Below are 19,147 nucleotides of genomic sequence, written 5' to 3' on the forward strand. Positions count from 1 at the left end.
AAGAATACAGCAAAATGTTTGAGTAGATCCCCAAAGAGTGCCAAGAATCCCCTACAACGTTCTGGCCCTGGAATTCACGCTTTATTTTTGAGCCTAGCGGTGCCAGGCTTGCACTTGTGTGCATGGACTCTTCATCATTGTTGAGTCTGTGTTTGCTTTAGACACACCGCACTCAGGATGAGGCCACGATGCAATGTGTCAACTGAAATCTGGTGTTTTATAGGCAGAGTGGAGACACTTGGGTAAGCCAAAGACTGACTGCAAAAGGGGACATCCCAGGAAGAAAACTCCTAAAAGACTGGTTCCTCACCCTTTACTGGGAAACTTTAGACTCCTTCCAGAAATTACCAGGCAATAATCCTGGCATGTGACCTACCAGAGTCTGCAATGACTGCCCTTTACAGTCATGCCCAGTTGTGCTGGTTTTAGCAGCTCTGACAATAGACACCAAGATTGTGGAGCCACATCATGTTCAGTGGGTCAGGCTGTATGGGTACCGTCCCTCACAGAGCCACGACAATCACAGGGTGCTTCTGGAATTTGGGAGTGGACAGTATGGAACAGCTAGTGGTGACTCCAGACTTCGACCCAACTGAATACATATGGAATCAACTTGAGTATGCTAAAGAGACCGACACCACCGTGCTGGCTGACATTAGACAACTCCGGGTGGAGGAGCAGACAACTGTTGGGACCAGACTGCACAAGGAAGACAAGCCAAGCTGTTGTGGCCACGTATGGATCTTCTGCAAGCTCAATCATCCAGTTCACCAAGCAACGCAAACTAGACAGAATCATCCAGTTCACCAAGCAACGCAAACTAGACAGAATCATCCAGTTCACCAAGCAACGCAAACTAGACAGAAAACCAACATCAGGATAATGCAGGACATTGTAGCACTTTTTTTAGCACTGCTGTCGACTCATTAGCTGAGGTGCTCATTCCACCGATGCACAAATCTTAAAAATTGTACCTTGAAGGCGACAGATAAGGTTTTCCAAAAAGGGCATAAATTGGTTTTATTAAAAAGGGATAAAATGGTTGAATGAAATTATTTTCTAATCTTCTCTTGAGGACTTTATGTCAAGATTCTCTAATCCTGTTTATTGGGAAAAACTTTTTTCTTCTGTATTTTGAAAAATTTGTTGCAAATAGTTCAACATTTTAACGAAAGGAATTTCTGGAACCTGCATCCTCAAAACTAACTGATTAACGACCAAGTTCACGAATGGTTTTTCAACACATCTGCTGTGGTCTCTAGTATAAACATGTCTTGTGAGCCGATTTCTGTGGGCAAAAAGCTCTTGTGCTCCTGTTTCAGGAAGTAGAAGTTAGCTGGAGAAGAAAGGGGCTTCAGACGGCAGGATTTGGAGTCTTATTTCCTGACATTCTGATATCTCTCCTCTGATTGGCTAACAGCAACATGACTCTACCACAGTCTCCATTTGTTTTGTAATGTTGATGTTTTATCCCCACAAATAACACAAGCCTGGAGGAGTTCTGCCGTGTGGTGTAGTTGCTAACACTAACGGTTAGCTTCTACTATCTGGGACCTGCTCTGCTCTCTCCTAGTTGCTAAATCAATGTCCATAAATGCTAATTTTCAGTGTGTCGTAGACCTGGCTGGCTTTTCTATCAGTGGCTCAAGCAGGAAATAGGGGTAGAAGACCATTTTCACGTTTAGCTTGCAGCTAAACTCAGACAGACCAATCGTATTTAAAAAATACCAGGTAAACAACAGTTTTTCAGTGAACTTGGCCTTTAAGACACAGGATTTAGTTTGTATTTCATCACAACACTTGTTTCGTGTGATCTCCATTGATTTGTGGCGGTTTGTAGAGCAGAGGTGTTGGTTCAAATCCTGCCAGAACCTCCTGTAATAAAGACACACTGCTGCCTGCTGATTTATTCCCCTCTGTTTGCTTAAAGAAAAAGTACAGAATGGTTAAAGCAAGAGAGTGAATCACTGATACCAAAGAATCTGAACAGAACTGTAATATTCAAACAATATTAACGCAACAAAAGACAAACCAACGTAATCAATTGATGGACTTTGTAACAGGCAGCTTGCATGTCCCACTTATGGTATGTCCACGGCCGTTGAAGAAAACTCGAATGGAACATTTAGTCTGGTTTCCTACTTGGTTTAAACGAAAACACAACGTGAGCTAACACAAGGCTGCGGCTAGCTAAGTAAGCTAAATCCTGAAAGATTCCACTGTAGGCGTTTCAAACGTGCTTTACATGAGAACATTTTTGACTTCTGATGAATTTTTATTCTTCCAGGTGACAAATGTTAATGAGTGAGACAAAATGTACAAAAAAGTGGAGAAACAACATAAAAAAGAAGATATTAATAAAAGCAGTTCCCTACCAGACCTACCGTACTCTCTACGCCCCCCAGCTAAGCTACGGGCGCCTAAAATCAAATAATAGAAGGAAAAATAAACAAACAGAAACAAAAAGGTGGCAGAAGAAGAGTAGGGCATATTTAGAGGGTAGACAGTGTGTCCTGTGTGTCGTAACTGTAGTGTGATAAAGACTTTAGACACAACATTGCTGCAAGTCAGTTTTATCTTGAATGCATTGTAAAGCTATGACCCCTATTTTTAAACCATAAACATGAACATCAGAGGTGTTTTTTTCCATCCATTCTTTTATATCAATTTTTGAAAACCACAAAAGTCCAATAAAACAAAAAGTCACAAGAAACACCACAATAAGTAATGGAAGAAAGAAAGAGGAAAACAGTTTCACAAATTCTTTCTTCATCCTTTTAACAAAATAAGCAAAAGCCAACAAAAAACAAGAGGAATGCTCATTTTTGAAAGTGATTCATCGTGAGATCGGCAAGATCAGTTTGTGTTTGAGATCCCTGAAATATTAGAACAGGAACAGAGGAAAAGGTTTTATCCACAACAACTCGACTGAATGCAGGGAGAAAAGTCCGAAATAAAACAAAAAGTTTCTATTCAGGCAGATTCTCATTCGTCCTGTCTGGACTTCACACACTTGTTGCATTAAGTGTCAGAATTATAACAGAATGTAAATCAGAACCGACGTGTTACAAACTAGATTCATTACACAAACTATGGATGCATGTTTAAAAATAACCATAAACATCTTTCTGTATATTTTTTCTCCAGTTTTCTTAAATGTACATAAATCATTTATATGTATTCATATGATTTTAAAATACCTATAAGATCTGTATAGAGTTGTGTTTTTGCTACATTTCAACCTGCATTAAGGAAAGAGTCGATTCTTTGGGCTAAATCATGAAAAAATGGTGACACATTAGAATAAAGTAGCCAAATTAACCACTTTCATTTAGTATGAATTTAGGAGAAAGATGAGTTTAACTTTCCAAAACATTTAAAATTCGGTCTTTTTCCTTAAAACTTTTAAGTCAGTGTGTAAATTAAACACACACACAAACACACACACACACACACACACACACACGCACACACACACACACACACACACACACACACACACACACACACACACACACACACACACACGCGCAGGCACGCACGCATGCACACACACATGTGCATGCACGCATGCCTACACACACACATACACACACACTTGCATGCATACACATGCACACACACACACGCACACATACGCGCGCACGCACACACACACACACACACACACACTTGTTCACTTTACATAAATGATGTACAAATCATGTGGATGCTACAACAAAGCAGGAGTGCCATCATAAAAAGGATATTCACGAGTTTAACACAAAGAAAAGTCTAAATAAACCAACAAACACGCAAACAAATTGTATATTTTTCTTTTCGATAGAGCCACCAACTGTTTTGTTGAATTTCATTCCATTCATCAATTACTTGAATGAAGGCATGATGGAACGGCTAAGACATAATACCAATAATAACAATGATAATAATAAAAAAATAGATACTAAAGAACAAAAGACTTGCATAGAATGAATGAAAGACATCATGACCAGCCAGCGTCGAGCACCTTTAGATTCGTTTCCACACTCTGATCAAAAGAAAAGTAACAATTAGTGCAAACTACCTGTTATGAATGGGAAAAAAAGCAAAAACACTAACACAATTTAAGTATTTGTTTATAAATAATGCTTTTATACTTAGAATAAACAATCATATAGGCTAAATATAGTCACAGTCATAAGCCTTCTTTAATAATTTATTAATTATATATATCAGCTGTTGGCTGATCTGTAATGAAAAAATTATTTTTTTAAACATTTTTTAAAAAGCTTTAAAAATTCCTCTTCATGTATTGCAAGTAGTAATCTGACAACAATGAACTCAGGTTTGTTATTTCATTTTCTCCATTGTCCCAAAACACAAAGCATGAAATGCTTTAATATCGAGTTTATTTACTGGATTATCGAGGCCTTTTATTTGCCGAGCTGGACTTTAACAGGCTTGTGGGTTCAATCCACTGCCTCTAAAAGCACAACACACCAATGTGGCTTCGGTGCAAACGTTATTACACTTAAAATGTTTATTTGTGTGAGAAGTTTCACTCTAAAGTTGGAATACTCTCTGAATATTGCATTTTTGCTGTGCAAATGTGGCAGAAATGTTTTTTCCATAACAACGCGTCCGGGTACACACCAGTATTCCATTCAAAGATAAGGTGCTGTCAGACTTGTTGTTGGCCATATTTCCATGAAGTTTGGTGTTGCATGTTGGTACGATACAGCGGGAATGTTGCCAAACAAAACACTGGTGGCTAAAAGGAAACTACTATTTTATTAATATGAGATAAAATGAGTAATTGGCCAAATGTAGCAGGTGATTGAGGACTCCGACCCTTTAAGGTTTTGACAGGAGCCATCACTAGTCAGGCGGTGGTAGTACATTCAGTGATACTACTACATACTGAATTTCTGGGGACTTGTCCAAGAGGTAGAGGCCTTCAGCGGCTCTGATTGTCTACTTGTCAGGACCGATGTTTTACTGTTATAATGCAAAGATGGCAAAATGCCCTAGCATGATTACTAGAAAAGTATGTAACAGCCAGCGTGGCACTGGGATGCAACTGTTGGCAACTAGACAAAGAAAAAGGCAAACTTTCTGTTTGAATTGCTCTGAATCGGTAAGTAAAAAGGTTTTGCGTAATGCTTCATATACAAGTGGGTCACATGAAGACAATTACATTATCGCAAACAAAGTTGCATAAATTCCCTCGTCTCAGATTAGTCCCAAAATGTTTTGTTTGAATTTTCAATTCCGCTTCAGTTTGGTACTTTTTAGTTTGGTCACAACCTTCCAAAAAGGTCACAAATTTATTTCACTTTTTGGCTCAAGAACCAAACCGACAAGAGTCCGAGACAGGTTCCAGACGCGTTCCACATGCTACCAATGACACTCTTACCATGTGTGTAGGTTAGTTATGCAAAACTTGTTCCAAATACCATTTGTCACCAAGAATCGCTACCAGGGAAATCTGGCTTTTGTGACTACGGTAAAATTTACCTAAAAATTCACAACTTAATTATAAGAATTATAATATTAATAATAATAATAATAATATAATAATATAAGTTAGTCTATATACAAAATGGTACATTTATATATTGTACAGATAGAGTTGGAACATGAATGAGTTTTGTGCTGCAATGAACCGAAGCCATTACTTTCTTACTTTCTGATCACGGTGAATCGTTCTGTTTTCACCTGGCGGGGCTTCGTGATCGGTCCAAATCGACGTTTTGTAAACAAAATTCCTTTCAGATGTACGGTGTTCGGAAGAATTAGACAGCGACACATTTCATGTTGTTCGTTTTAACTTAACACAAACTACTGATTTGTGTTTGTATTTATGCAGCTTAGCTTTTACTCTCATCTTTTTGAAATACATTCTTCCAAAGAAAATACCCAAACCGAAACTCGCTACAAAACGGATGGAGTTAATGGCAAAAGGAATGCGTTGATCAGGATAAATAAAAATTAAATGATATATTCTTAAATAATGTATTACTCTTTAATTAATGCACTCATTAAAAAACTAGGCTTTATAAAGTTATTCACAGTATTTTTTCAGTAGGTGCTTAAGATGTTTCTACATGATGAGAAACTGGAATGAACATGATCTATTCAGATTCATGTGCAGAAACATGCCCATATGTGCCCAACCACTGCAGACAAGGTGTTTTTGGACCACACAGTTTCAAATGATCTCTAAGGATTATGGGAACTGGGATTAAAAAATACCATTTTAGGATTCGTCTTGTTGCACTTTTAATTAAGTTAGCAACTGTTACACAGTTTAACAACTGGCTTGATTGATTTCACAGATTAAAACTGAATGAATGTTGGGTTGTGGATAGGGTTAAGATTAGGGTTAGGGCTTTACACCCCCTTCACACTAAATGAAGACCAAGGTCCAATCTGAAAGACACCAAAAGGCTTTGAAGCACGTGTGAAGGACACAGTGAGCTCTCCAGTTGTGTCACAACTATTGTGGAATGTTTGATGGGAATTTGAAGCAGCGCTGACTGGGATCATCTCATGATTAATCTACGATCCCATCACGCGGCATGGTGTGATCGAGACATAGTCAGATGCACTCCGACACACTTATGCTTCTGTTGGGGCTGGGATGTGGTGTAGGTATGGTGGATGACGAAAAGAGCGTGGCCATTAAGACATTTATTAAAATTTGCTGCTATCCAGTCATATTCAAATAGCTTATATAACCCTTTAGGCCCTAGGCTTTTTTTCTTTGGGCCCTGGCACCTCCCAATTGGGGGCCTTTGGAGTTTCGTGTCCCAAGTGTCAGTGATGGTTTGCATTCCTCGAGCACATCTACAGCTACAATCAAAACAGTTTCGATTGTAAACAAAGCAATTTTTGGTTTTTGATACATTAAGATAAAATAATACTTGAACTTTATTTTAGAAGAGCTGCCCTGTGTGAACATGCTGACAGGATGGAGGTTGTGAGTTCAAATTCCATTTTGGAAATTAAGTCAATTGTTTTATTTATTCCAGGGGTCCTCAACTAAATTTGTTCGAGTTTTTTTTTTCAGCAGACACCAGAGAAGGTCAGATGCTCTTCTAAAATAAAGTTCAAATATCATTGTATCTTAATTTATTATAATTTAAAATGGCCTTGATTCCCATCTGGGCTATTTGATTGTGGTTTTAGTTGTGTTTGGAGAATGTGGACAGTTGTAGATGTTTGGGACATGGAACTGTAGAGGCCCCCAGTTGGGCGGCATTAGGGTTTAACAGGATACATTGTGGGGGTATATTGAGGTCTTACTCCAGTGTGAAGAGGGACTTATGTCACCTAGACCAGATGTTGCTCAATTTTCTAAGTGGAGTCACAGGTTAATACTCTCAAAAGTAAAGTTTGTACTTTACAATTAGAGTAAAAGAAGACTGTAGAAGGAGGAAACCTTACTTTTAGCAGACACAAGAACTAAGAAAAGGATTCTGCGGTCCAAAAGCACCCACTAGCTTTTTTTTACCGTATTGTGGACAGTGGAGGGTAGATCATGCTGCACTATTTGGCACTTGAGGATCTGAAAATTTCAGCCACATTTTCTCTCATATTCTCATGTCGCTTTACTCTGGTGTAAAACAAAATCATTCTCTTTTGTTCCACAGCTAAGCAAGACACTTGTTAAATTAAAAAAATACATGATCATTATTGTATCGTCTTCAAGAAAGTACAGACTCTGTGTCTGCATAGAGTAAAGGGACGTTCAACAACAGCGTTGCCCAGCTTTTCATGTCAAAACTCAGGTTTTTGAAAATTGGCCTCCTCTTGTCACTTTACAGTATGTGGTAAATGTGGATGACTAGAATGACATAGACAGGTATGACATGGGCCCACTGGTGTACTTCCTGCTCCACAGTTCTAGACTGGCGCTTCTGTGACCGCCTGTATGGCTGCTTGTGTCTGGCTGCTTGTGAGCCATTGGTTTCTTGTTGATCTCCCATGGGAAGTCCTCGATTGGTAGTGGGCTAGCGGGGCTGCCCGAACCCTCTGGTGTTGTCTCGGGAGTTCCTTCGATGATTTCGATTCGAGGCGGGTCCATGAAATCCATAATGCTGAAGGGTGCTGGCTCTGGTTGGCACATCACTGACTTGTCCTGGGTATGTTGTCTAACAGCCCAGCTCGAGCCCGTTTGAATCCCTATGGACACTCTGTCGTCTGTTTGCGTGGTCATGTCGGTGCAGGGTTCTCGGCATAAAGTCCACATGTTGTAGCACTGAGTAAAGTTGAAGAAGTTGCTGTTAAAAGTCTTTAATTCCCCGCAGACATCTCGTCGCAGCTCTGCCAGCTCATAGCGCATTGCAGAGATTTCATCCTTCCATTGCAAGTTGAAGGCAGCCACCATGTTAGCAGACTCCTTGAAGGCCTGGATGGCCTGAGGGACTGGTGGCTCAGAGGTGGCTATGGGTGAAACAGCGGGGATCCTATACAAAGGCGGACTTGCTGGCGGGACAGAGATGGCGGTTACAGTGGAGCTAGTACTGTGCTGGCTTCGAGCTGCCACCGTTTCTCTCTCCAGCCTCTCCAGCTCTGCATAGGCAGAGGAGCTAGCACCATCATCATCCTCTATCATGTCGTCATTTAGCAAGGAAGTCGCATCCACAATATCATATCCCTCTGGAAGAAAAATGTGAGTGTGCAGACAGAAGGACAATCATGGTGAAAGGAACAGCTGGAGTGTGATTTGATTCAGACACTAAATTGTCCCATATCTATGGAAAACATACAGCATGTGAGTGCATCCAAGCTTTCAAAGGGTCTACTAAGAGATGAACACCCATTGTGTCAGTAAAGTTGTGCTGTTCAAATGAGAGCATACCTGCATAATGGGCTTGAAACATGGAAGGTGACATTGCCTCTCCTCCATTCATTTTCAATGAGACATGCGCGACAAAGCGATAATCGCGGGTCTCCCTCCTACTGAGCGAAACGCGAAACACGTGCGTGTGACATTTTGTGCACGTGTCGTGCACAGGCGACCCAGCGACGCGATCCCAGAAAGTAGAAATATTTTCAACTTTTCATCGCTGTCGCTTGGACGAGGACCAATCAACGGACGTTTCATTCACTGACCAATGAGCGGACAGGATGCTCCGTACGTTTCCGAGCAAACATGGACTCCATTTCTCCTTCTGTGACTGTGTTCATCTTCATGTGAGGTCCAAACCGTGTGATAAATTGAAGCATGTCCCGATAGACAGAGTAGCCCTCTCCTGGTTTGTAATCTGGGATTAACCCATTCTCGGGTTTTATATAGTAAAATCAGAAGTAAGATTTCACATAACTCTAGCATCACCTTGTGAAACATCATATCTACAGCTTTATTAACTCTGAACCGCTTAAATAACCTTAATTCGCTCCAACCTGACACAGCCAATCAAAACAATGGAAGATTCGATTTCGCCATGGAACAGAACGCGTCGACGGCTTTGCCGCTGGCCGTGGGTCGCCTCCCGTGTGTCAGGTAATAAAAGCAACAGAGATGAATTTCGCTGATCGCGGTCGTTTGTCGGCTCCCGTGTGTCGAGCCCATTAGACTTGTACAACCCCAAGAGGCAGGAGGAATGGTTGCTGTTTGGGATTTGCAAATTATCCGTACATTCTGCAGGATCTTTCAATTTCCACAGATAGAAATACATTTTAATAAACTCACATACTGTAGGCTTTCACAATGTTTTACACTGCCTTCTCAGTCATCTCAAGGCTTCTTTCCATCTTTTCACTGCACAGCACAACAGACAAATGAAATGCATCAACCATCTTCAAATCAGAAATCCATTTTCTACTTTTTCTACCCCTCTCTCAGTGACTCTCAGTGACGTGAAACTTGTGCCATTTTGTGCAAAAGAAAAGATGCAAAGGGAGGGAGAGGAATCACAACCCACTGGGTTAGGAAGCAGATATGAACCCTATTGAACACGTCAGGTCCAAAGGTGGCTGATAAGACCGTGTGTAGCTCTAAGTGATCCAGTAAGGGGGCAGCATCAGGGAGAGGCTGCAATCCCACAGTCAGAAGCAGCTGACAAGCTCACCGCCAAGGGTTCAACTTTTAAAAGAAGTCACATTTTCATGGGGAAAAAGGTTCACACAGGTACTGCCCTGACAAATGACTGGAGACAGTAGCAAGGTGAGACATTCAGGACTATTTTATGGTTACGACATGAAAAGGTCTGAAACATTTACACTTACAATATGGTTCTAAAAACACTTAGACATGTAAACAACTCACAAAAGCCAGCATCACATTCATCATTTACTAGCTGTTCTTCAGGGCGTTTAAGATGAGGTTTTATGAGTTGCTTGGTTTTCTGAGGATATCAGAAGGAATTGCTTCTACCAACTATATAAACTCTATGGATCTATTGCTTTTTTACTGAGAAGGCAGTGCAAAAACACACATATACATAGATATATGTATGCGTGTCAACATTAAAATACCTGCAACAATCATCACTGATGCCTCCAGTTGTTCTTTCCCCCTGGTTATCCTTCAACATCTGGATGGAGAGGGCTTTGTTGCTCGTCTGCTCTATGGAGCATCATGGGAACCCTTTCCCACACAAGGGCCCGCTAACTTCAGGGTTTGCTTCATAAGCTGCTTTCAATTAGACTTTAAACTAGTGCTAAACTCTACCATGAAAATATGACTCCAGAATCTGTGATTGTCCTAACAGCTGCGTTTGATACGGAGGTCGCTGTTCTTTGAGAACAGCGTAAAAAGTACACCAAGAGGTCAACATTATTTACAGGGTGAGCAGGCAGCTGTGTCTGTAACTAGTTGCCATCCATCTAATACTTTATTTCACAAGTTTTAGTTAAATAACCATGCTGCCCTCCTAAATGCAACTCCACAATATCATCAAAATGCTGTTTTAGCCCATAAAGAGTCGACAGATTTGGAGCCAAAGAGTTCAACACGTCAGACAGTGGGATTGGAGAACACCCCTTTCTCCTCAGAGGTTCGCAGAGGAACCAAGTGTGGATGGAAGTCCAATTGATGATGGAATCATTCAAAAGCAAACTCCAGATTCATTAGGAAGACAAAGTCAAAGCCAAAGAAAAGTTCAATTGCCTCCAATGTTAAATGGACAGAAAAATGTACAAAAGCTTTTGGTCATGATGTAAAAAGACTGCATGGTTTTAGAGAAGAATGTTTCAATAGGGTTCATAGCTTTACTCTTGCAAGCAAACACCAAGTAAATACACTTACTGAAGGAGGTACTGCAAAGAATCTGCTTGCACAAAGAATCTCAGATGTGAAATTATCGTACTGCTGGTATTGTGTTCCACAAATCTCTGATATTTGAGGCTGTGATAAAAGAGCAGCTTTAAGAAAACGCAAAAGAGCTCATAAAACCACAACATGTTGAAAATTCTCCAAAATAAAATGGTTTCAGGTTGTAATTGTAACTATCGTGCAAATAAAACCATTGATATTTTGTCTCCTCTGTAAACTTGCAGTAAAAGACAAAAGTTAGTCAAAATCTTTTAAAAGACTGATTGTAGTTAAGGCTCCTAAAGCCGCTCACACATTAGAGCTTCATGCAGCACAATACAGCAATGCTGTTAATTAGTTAAGGTAGCACAATAAAAAAATCTGTTCCTTTGTGCAACCAGCGTCTGTATACATTTCTATTTATTTCCTTGACTTACCTTAAATTCATTTCTACAATTTTTTTTCATTTATTTGTGTGTTTTTATGGTTAATTAGAAAGCCGTTTAGCATTTGTGTACCAGTGCATGGGTGCAGCATCCCATACTCCTGTCTCATAGCGGACGTCACCCCTCCCTAAGTAAGTGACGGAGTTTGCAAAACATGAAATAAAACACAGTTCAACATGCTTAGGGTCCAAACTGTTCCTGGTGTGCATGCCATGTATTGTAGCTGAGCTGTGGTAAATCTGTTAAATCTAAACTCCCAACCTGTTTCTCAGTTTAAAGTTGAAAAATAACCAGAAATTTAACTAAAGCCAGAAACATGCAAGGTAACGAGCAAAGATATCCATCTAAGCTAATGAAAGTTCAAATTATAATAATAAAATGAAATAAAAAAACCTGATTTTAACGAAACAACGGGAATCATTCAACCTGGCATCTCTGAATCTTAAGGGTTCCCCACTGTACATATGTAGGTATGTCAGGTTGTGCGCATGTATATGATGCATGAGGTTATGTAGACTAAGCCCTCTCTCGTTTCAGGGGGTTTGTTTTACCTGTTGTGGATCTGAGAGTTGAAGTGACAGTGGAGGATGTCATTGAAGGCAAGCAGTCGTCATCTTGGGAATAACCAGCCTGAATAGCACGGAGGTAACTGTGGCTTCGAGTGCGGAACGAACCAGGCAGGTCCAAAGCCTCCATGGCCTGGGATTCTACTTCACTAAAAACGGACTCGCAAACTGACTCAAACTGGCCATTGATCTCAGTCTCACTCACCTGAGAGACAAAAACAGGAATAGCAGTCCTTAATTTTTCCTCTTCCTTTCTCTTTCTCACTTTGATTCTTCCCCTTTGTACAGCAAATATGGAGGAGGGTTAGCATAAGGAAACGCCAGCGTAAAATCCGACCTTAAACTGGTGGAATGTCGGATCAAAATGAACAAAATGTGGATGAAAACAATAAAGAAATCAGAAAAAGATACAGAAGATTTTAAAAGGCATCAAATTTACCACAAACATCAGAAAATATATGTTTTACACAAAAATACACGATCAGTTCCTCTAATAAAACTACAAATCAAACTATTCGCAGATCCAACTCGTTGTTTTATATTCAAATAAGATATTTGAGGTTTTTTAAACTACATATTATCTAAAAATAGAATCATTTCTATAAACATCATCTCTCCTTTTTATTTTACTGTGCGTAAATAACAAAACCATTGAACAAAATGGGCCAAATTTCTGTCATTTAGGATTTCATGGGTAAGAAAATATTAAATGGTAAATTAAAACCCACAGGAGTAAAGCTGGCTGATTGCCCAACCCCACTTTAGACCCAAATCTCTCCTCCTGTTACTCCTCCTCCCTTTGCTGCTGGTTCTGTCATAGATCTTCATAGCGCAGCAACGGCGTCTCACGCCACTGACGAGGTCCGAAATCAGAATGATCCAACTGCATGAACTGGTGTTAAAGAGGGACATACCTGAAAAGGTTAACGCGTGATGCAAGGTTAGACATGAGACCGTCAACATCAAGTCTTCACTTTGATGAAAAAAAAAAAAACTGTGGTTTTGGGAGACGTTGGTTAACGGTTTAGACTGCATGTCATTACAAACAGGCTGAGTTATAGATTACTGATGATGATACTAATTTGTAGGGATGTCCCGATGCAACTTTTTCACTTCCGATTCGATACCGATATTGCGGCCTTCAGTATTGACCAATACCGATATGAATCCAATACAAAACCAGCACAAATCATACATACTTTGTCCTATTTTGTAGTGTGGAATGCATGAAAGGCTTGATCAAGTGATATTACTCAGTCGAAAAACAAGAGCCAAGTATGAAAAACTTACTTCTTTTTTTTTTTACCAATTAGTTGCAAAAATGTGAACCTTAACGGACTGCTTATATCAGAGATTTTGGATGCTGTTTGATATAGTCCGATACACTGTTTTTGGGCCGTATCGAATTACTTCCGATATCGGAATGGGACATCCCTACTTATTTGTTCATTCTTTGTAATCTTCTAATTCCCCAAAAGATTCCTGAAAGTCTTTTGTTAAAGGAAAATTAAAAAAATTGGAATGACGTAGATCGGCCCTAAAAATGTCTACAGCAGATGAAGAGCTGTGTGTTGGCACCCCTACCAGAGAAGAAGATTTCAGCCAATAGATCTCTGACGATCAATTTCTAGATTATATTCTGAGATTATTTAGGGGTTCATGAAAAAACAGAATACCAACTAATGGTGTCCTTGTGACAGGCTGCTGGTACCAAATACCATCAGATCACTCCTTCATTCATTGATTCCGTGTTTGTCTTTGTTTTCCATTTTCTTGTTCTTTTTTTTGCAAAGTTCAGTAAAAACTAGTTTTTTTACCCAACATGTTTCAGCTAGTATCTCTAGCCATCATCAGAGATTGGCCGGTGTTGGTGGTCACTTCCTTTTATCCGCAGCCAATAGAAGAAAACACACACACACACACACACACACACACACACACACACACACACACACACACACACACACACATTCTGGTTTTCCCTGTTTAGGGGGACACACACATACTTGTTTTTAGTGTTTGAGGGGACTCAAGCTAAAACACACACTTATTGGGTCAGAGTGTTTCACATTATTATTTCATTATTTAATGACTTGTTATTCATTTGATAAAATCAGTTAGTTGATATTGATTGATTAACGCTTCAGAAGGAGCTGAAGTGATGATATTAGTTAATAAATGTATAGCCAATTAAGATTTTTGTCTCACACTGAGTTTGTTTTTGTGATATGAATTATTCAACTGCAGCTCGTTAGGATTCACGGAACGTTTAGACGAGACAGATAATAGTTTTGGATTCAATTTGTCCCCTGTTAGAAGGGATGGTGCCCCGCAGATATCCCAGATATCCCAATTAATTAATAAATCGGTAAATATTTCCATATTTACGAATTTATTGAAGAATCCAAAAAGTAAGTAAAAGCTTACAAATTATTTGTTGACTATAGTCACAATATATATATATATATATATATATGTGTGTGTGTGTGTGTGTGTGTGTGTGTGTGTGAGAGAAAAAGAACTATGAGCTAGTTTGTTTTTGGAACAGTGAAATTAGTTCAAAAGTTTTTTTTAATTATCAGCTAAGAAATGACTAGTTCATTTTAAAATGTATGAACTGAACTTTGAACTATTAAATGTTTGAAAACGAACTTTCCCAACACTGAAATTAGCATGGAGGACGCGGGCGGGCAGTAGAGGGTGACACTGTGCGCTGCTGCCTGCGGATAAATGGAAGTGACGCCACCATCACCGGCGAGCTCTGATGATGGCTAGAGATGCTAGCTGAAATTTGTCAGGTAAAAAAAATAAACTACGTTTTACTAAACTGTGCAACAAAAGAACAAGAAAATGCCATCAGATCTAATTAAATTCTGCTTCTTTGTGAACTTTTCAATTACGTGTCAAGAAAACGCTGGCTCATCTCTGAGCCTTGGATGTTTTCATGTCTGCAAGATTCACAAAGTCATAGTTGAGAAGTTCAACAAACAAATATTAACATGAAAACGTTGAGGACTGAAAATGAGCAAAAAGCATCCAACGTCTCAATAAAAGTCTAAACAACGAAAACCTTCAGAAATGTCGGAGAACAGTTATTTAAGACAAATCTAAAATACCACTAAAGTCTGGTTTCTTGAAAGTAAATCATGTGAGATCTTTGGACGTTGCTGCATTCTCCTTAAAGGGACTTTACAGAGTTTTGAATTTTATGCTCGTGATTGCCCCCTCAGGCCAAAAGCGTAATGGCAGCTTCAATAGGAGGCTCGTGCATGAGGCGCGCATGCTGTACGTGCACACCCCTTAACGAAAATAACAGCTGAGACAGTCCCTTGTGTGTGTGTGTGTGTGTGTGTGTGTGTGTGTGTGTGTGTGTGTGTGTGTGGGGCCCGGAGGACAGAGGACAGGAGAACGCGCAGCTAATGAATTAAATAATTTGGTTCTGTACCTTTCTCTTCAGCACAGTCGATAAAGGTTTAAGATGGGTCAGTCTTCCTGCATGCTCAGATCATTCCATTCCCTTGCTTGAAAAATTTTCCAAAACGAAAGTTGAACCCACATCTTTTTTATCTGTGAATTCAATGCCGTTCAGGAGTCTCAAATAAAAATTTCGGCATCTTACTGTAAAAAAAAATATATCATTAATGTAAAAAAGAAATAACAAAGTTCACATCCAGAATCAAACTCGGGTCTTCTGCACGAAAACCCAAAGTCTTACTGAGCGAGCTAAAGCGCCAGTGGTGTCTTCTGTATCTGTAACATTTATATCCTTGATGACTGCTGAAACAACGTTCAAAGAACGGTTCGGAGGGCTATGCTTGAGCGTGAACGCACATGAAGCAGCCTGCTCGACCCGAGCAGCTCTCTTTTTCTGTGATTTTACAGAAAAATAGGCAATCACAGTAAAAATGCCAGGGCTCATTCTACAGGACCAGGGCATTGCAGGAGAATGTATGAAGAAGAAATGTAATATTTTTTATACATGTTTTGGCTGTCAAACTTCCTTAATGCCCCTTTAAAGTGTGTAGAAAAATGCTTGATGCATGCTTGCTGTCTTAGAACTATAATTAAAAGCATCATGATGCGGCTGTGAAATGTCAGATTTGACTTAAAGACTTGAAAACACTAGCTTCAACCAAAAAATGTAATTTTATATTACAATCCTAATTCTTTTGTGTCAAGTCTCTGTATGTTTTCTTTGTCTCCTTAGCCTGCGTGTCAGATGGAGAGGACTTAAAATCTATAGAAGTACTTTTACAAACTGGATAAGATGAGTTTCTCTTCTGTCTTGCCTTTGTGTGATGGAGATTTGAGACTCACCTGGCTGACGCAGCTAGCCTGACTGAGGGTGCTGACGGCGCGCATGTAGCTCTGGTTGCGAGAGCGAAAAGGAGGGGGGTGGAAGGTAGTGGCAGGATCCAGCGTGACACTCGGGTGGGGCCGCAAATCTCGGGTTGGCAAGTGGTAACCCTGGCTGAACACGGGGAGGGAGACAGACATGGTTTCACAGTTCAAAAGTCACAAACAGAACACGAGAACATTCCACAACTAAACGCACAAGGATTTTACCAGCTTTAAAGGTGCAATATGTAAGAATGACATCCTGTGGTCAAATTTGGTTTCTGCAGTCAATTTTTTAAACACAAAGCTCATGGCTGTCACCAGTTATGGATCAGCACCAGAAGCTTGCTGTTATAGTTCTGAATGACTCATTAACGGAAATAAAACGCCACCATTGACTCATTATTCACTTCACACATACATTTCACTGTAATATCCAGTTGTTGGTCATTGAAAAATGAGCTTGGGAATTTGCTTCTAGTTCACCATTAGCATTGTTAGCTCACCATTAGCCTCTAGCCTGCATTACCCATTATTGGAATAAAACAAAAAGATGTCGTGGCTTCTTACTGGTACAATAAATAGTTTCTGGGTCGCTCCTGTTTACTGGCTTTGGTTCTTTAAACCAGTGTTAGCCAACCCTGGTCCTCAGGGGACACTGGCCTGCATGTTTTCCACGTCTCTGCTTCAGCACAACTTATTTACAATACCTCCTCAGGAGGAATGCAATTGCTGCAGATGCTTGTCAATCACTCATTCATTTATGTCAGGAGTGTGGCAGCAGGTAAACACTGGTGTTTAAAAGTGCAACACTGAAAACATGCAGGATAGTGTGCCCTGAGGACCAGGGTTGGGAAACACTGCTTTAACCCTCTCAGGTTCAAAATAAGTTTTGATAAAAGGATGAACAACTAAGTCCTTCAGGGGTACTTCTGAGTTGAAAAATGCTCATGAAATGCGTCTGTGGAGTAACCGGGTAGGTAGGTTTTAACGTTGCAAATCTGCAACACCTGCCTCCAGAGGGTTAAACAACTCTGGAGCTTTTTGCCAGCCGGTGTGGAATTACAAATGCCTGCTAGCTTGGTGCAGACTCTGTAACTTTACGGACTAACAGATTGTAAACAGTAAAGCCGGGTGGACACTGTGCGACTTTTTCACTTTTTTGCGCCGATTTTCCACTCGTGCGAGAATCCACAAGATCGGGGCGAGTCTTGCGCTGAGCGTCGTGTAGAGTACAGGGGGTTACGAGAAGCGATTAACACCACGTGACCAGCTACCGATCAGCAATCGTGAGCTCACACGGACTTCTGGAGTGTTTGAGGCAGCAGTAGCTCAACAGGTTGAGCGGGTTGTCCAGTAATCGGAAGGTTGCAGGTTCGATCCCGGATCCGGACAGAGAATTCTGCTGTTGTGTCCTTGGGCAAGACACTTAACCCACCTTGCCTGCTGGTGGTGGTCCGAGGGTCCGGTGGCACCTGTGCTCGGCAGCCTCACCTCTGTCAGCGCGCCCCAGGGCAGCTGTGGCTACATCGTAGCTCATCCCCACCAGTGTATGAATGAGTGTGTGAATGGATGAATGATACACTGTAGTGTAAAGCGCTTTGGAGTCCTTACTCTGAGAGGCGCTATAAAAGTGCGGGTCATTTATCATTATCATTTGATATTTTGCTCATTCCTCGTTAGGGTATCGCACTGTTGAAGCGGCGCAGCGAGCGGCTGCGACCCAAAAAGTACCAGAACCGCTCACGGCGCATGCGTAATCATGCATAAACACTGCTCGCCATTTCCCTAATAACACACTTTGTTCGCTTTTATTTCTACACGTTTTTTTTTACACACAATGATAAGGATAGTCAAGAAAGCGTTTGTTGTGTTCATGTCAAATTAAACTGATCACAAAACACAGATTTACTTTCTTTATTTCGTTTTCCTCATCCAACCCCCATAAATCCCTGTGTGTCCTCCTGCAGCACTCCCGAAGGACAACAGGTAAAACAAGACAAAACAGTCTTACGTGTTGTGTAAAAACTGCTATTTTTAGCATATTTTTTAGGTCCGACGTGTTGCTACCAGACGTACAGTGTGAGCAGTCAAGTCGCAACTGAGAACTGGGCACATGACTCGTGAGATCTGCCCTGTGAGGAAGTCGTACAGTTTGAGCTGAAGCTGAGTGCTACGAGTGAAAAAGTCGCACAGTGTCCGCCCAGGTTAACAGCGTCCCTCTTTTGTTTTTGAAGGCTGACAACTCCCCAGCTGGTTCAGAATAAAATCTGTTTCAATGCAACCTTCCTTCCAACGTGATTGAGACGTTAGACTGTTTTGTGATTATTTCACTGTAGAATTCCTACACACTGCTCCTTTAAACATCCATGAAACAACCTTAGGAATTCCATCCCAAACCTGCAGAGCACAACTTGGTGTCTGGATGCTTCTTGTGAGTGAAAAACTGAGATTTTGGACCCACAAAAACAGCAGAATGTTACATTATTTACCAGCATGTGAGAAACACTTGCTTTTTTTCTTGTATGTACACAAAAGCTGAAGTGATCAGAACC

The 19,147-nt window shown here is 40.5% G+C and overlaps 1 protein-coding gene across 5 annotated transcripts in view; it reads right to left on the reverse strand.

Moving 5' to 3' along the window:
- LOC107377833 (disks large-associated protein 2) overlaps positions 1–19,147 on the reverse strand; it is a 128,442-nt gene that overhangs the window by 18,631 nt on the left and 90,664 nt on the right. For 3 of the 5 annotated variants that reach the window (XM_054748147.2, XM_054748148.2, XM_015947728.3), the window contains 2 exons: positions 16,572–16,725; positions 12,240–12,459 (listed from right to left, as the gene is read on the reverse strand). In XM_054748147.2, the coding sequence (XP_054604122.2) occupies positions 12,240–12,459; positions 16,572–16,725 (374 nt within the window). Of the gene's footprint in view, positions 1–2,557; positions 8,644–12,239; positions 12,533–16,571; positions 16,726–19,147 lie in introns of those variants that run through there. The other 2 variants (XM_070544212.1, XM_070544209.1) reach the window with 2 other exon arrangements.

The sequence above is a fragment of the Nothobranchius furzeri genome, chromosome 2 (assembly GCF_043380555.1).
Source record: "Nothobranchius furzeri strain GRZ-AD chromosome 2, NfurGRZ-RIMD1, whole genome shotgun sequence".
NCBI lineage: Eukaryota > Metazoa > Chordata > Actinopteri > Cyprinodontiformes > Nothobranchiidae > Nothobranchius > Nothobranchius furzeri.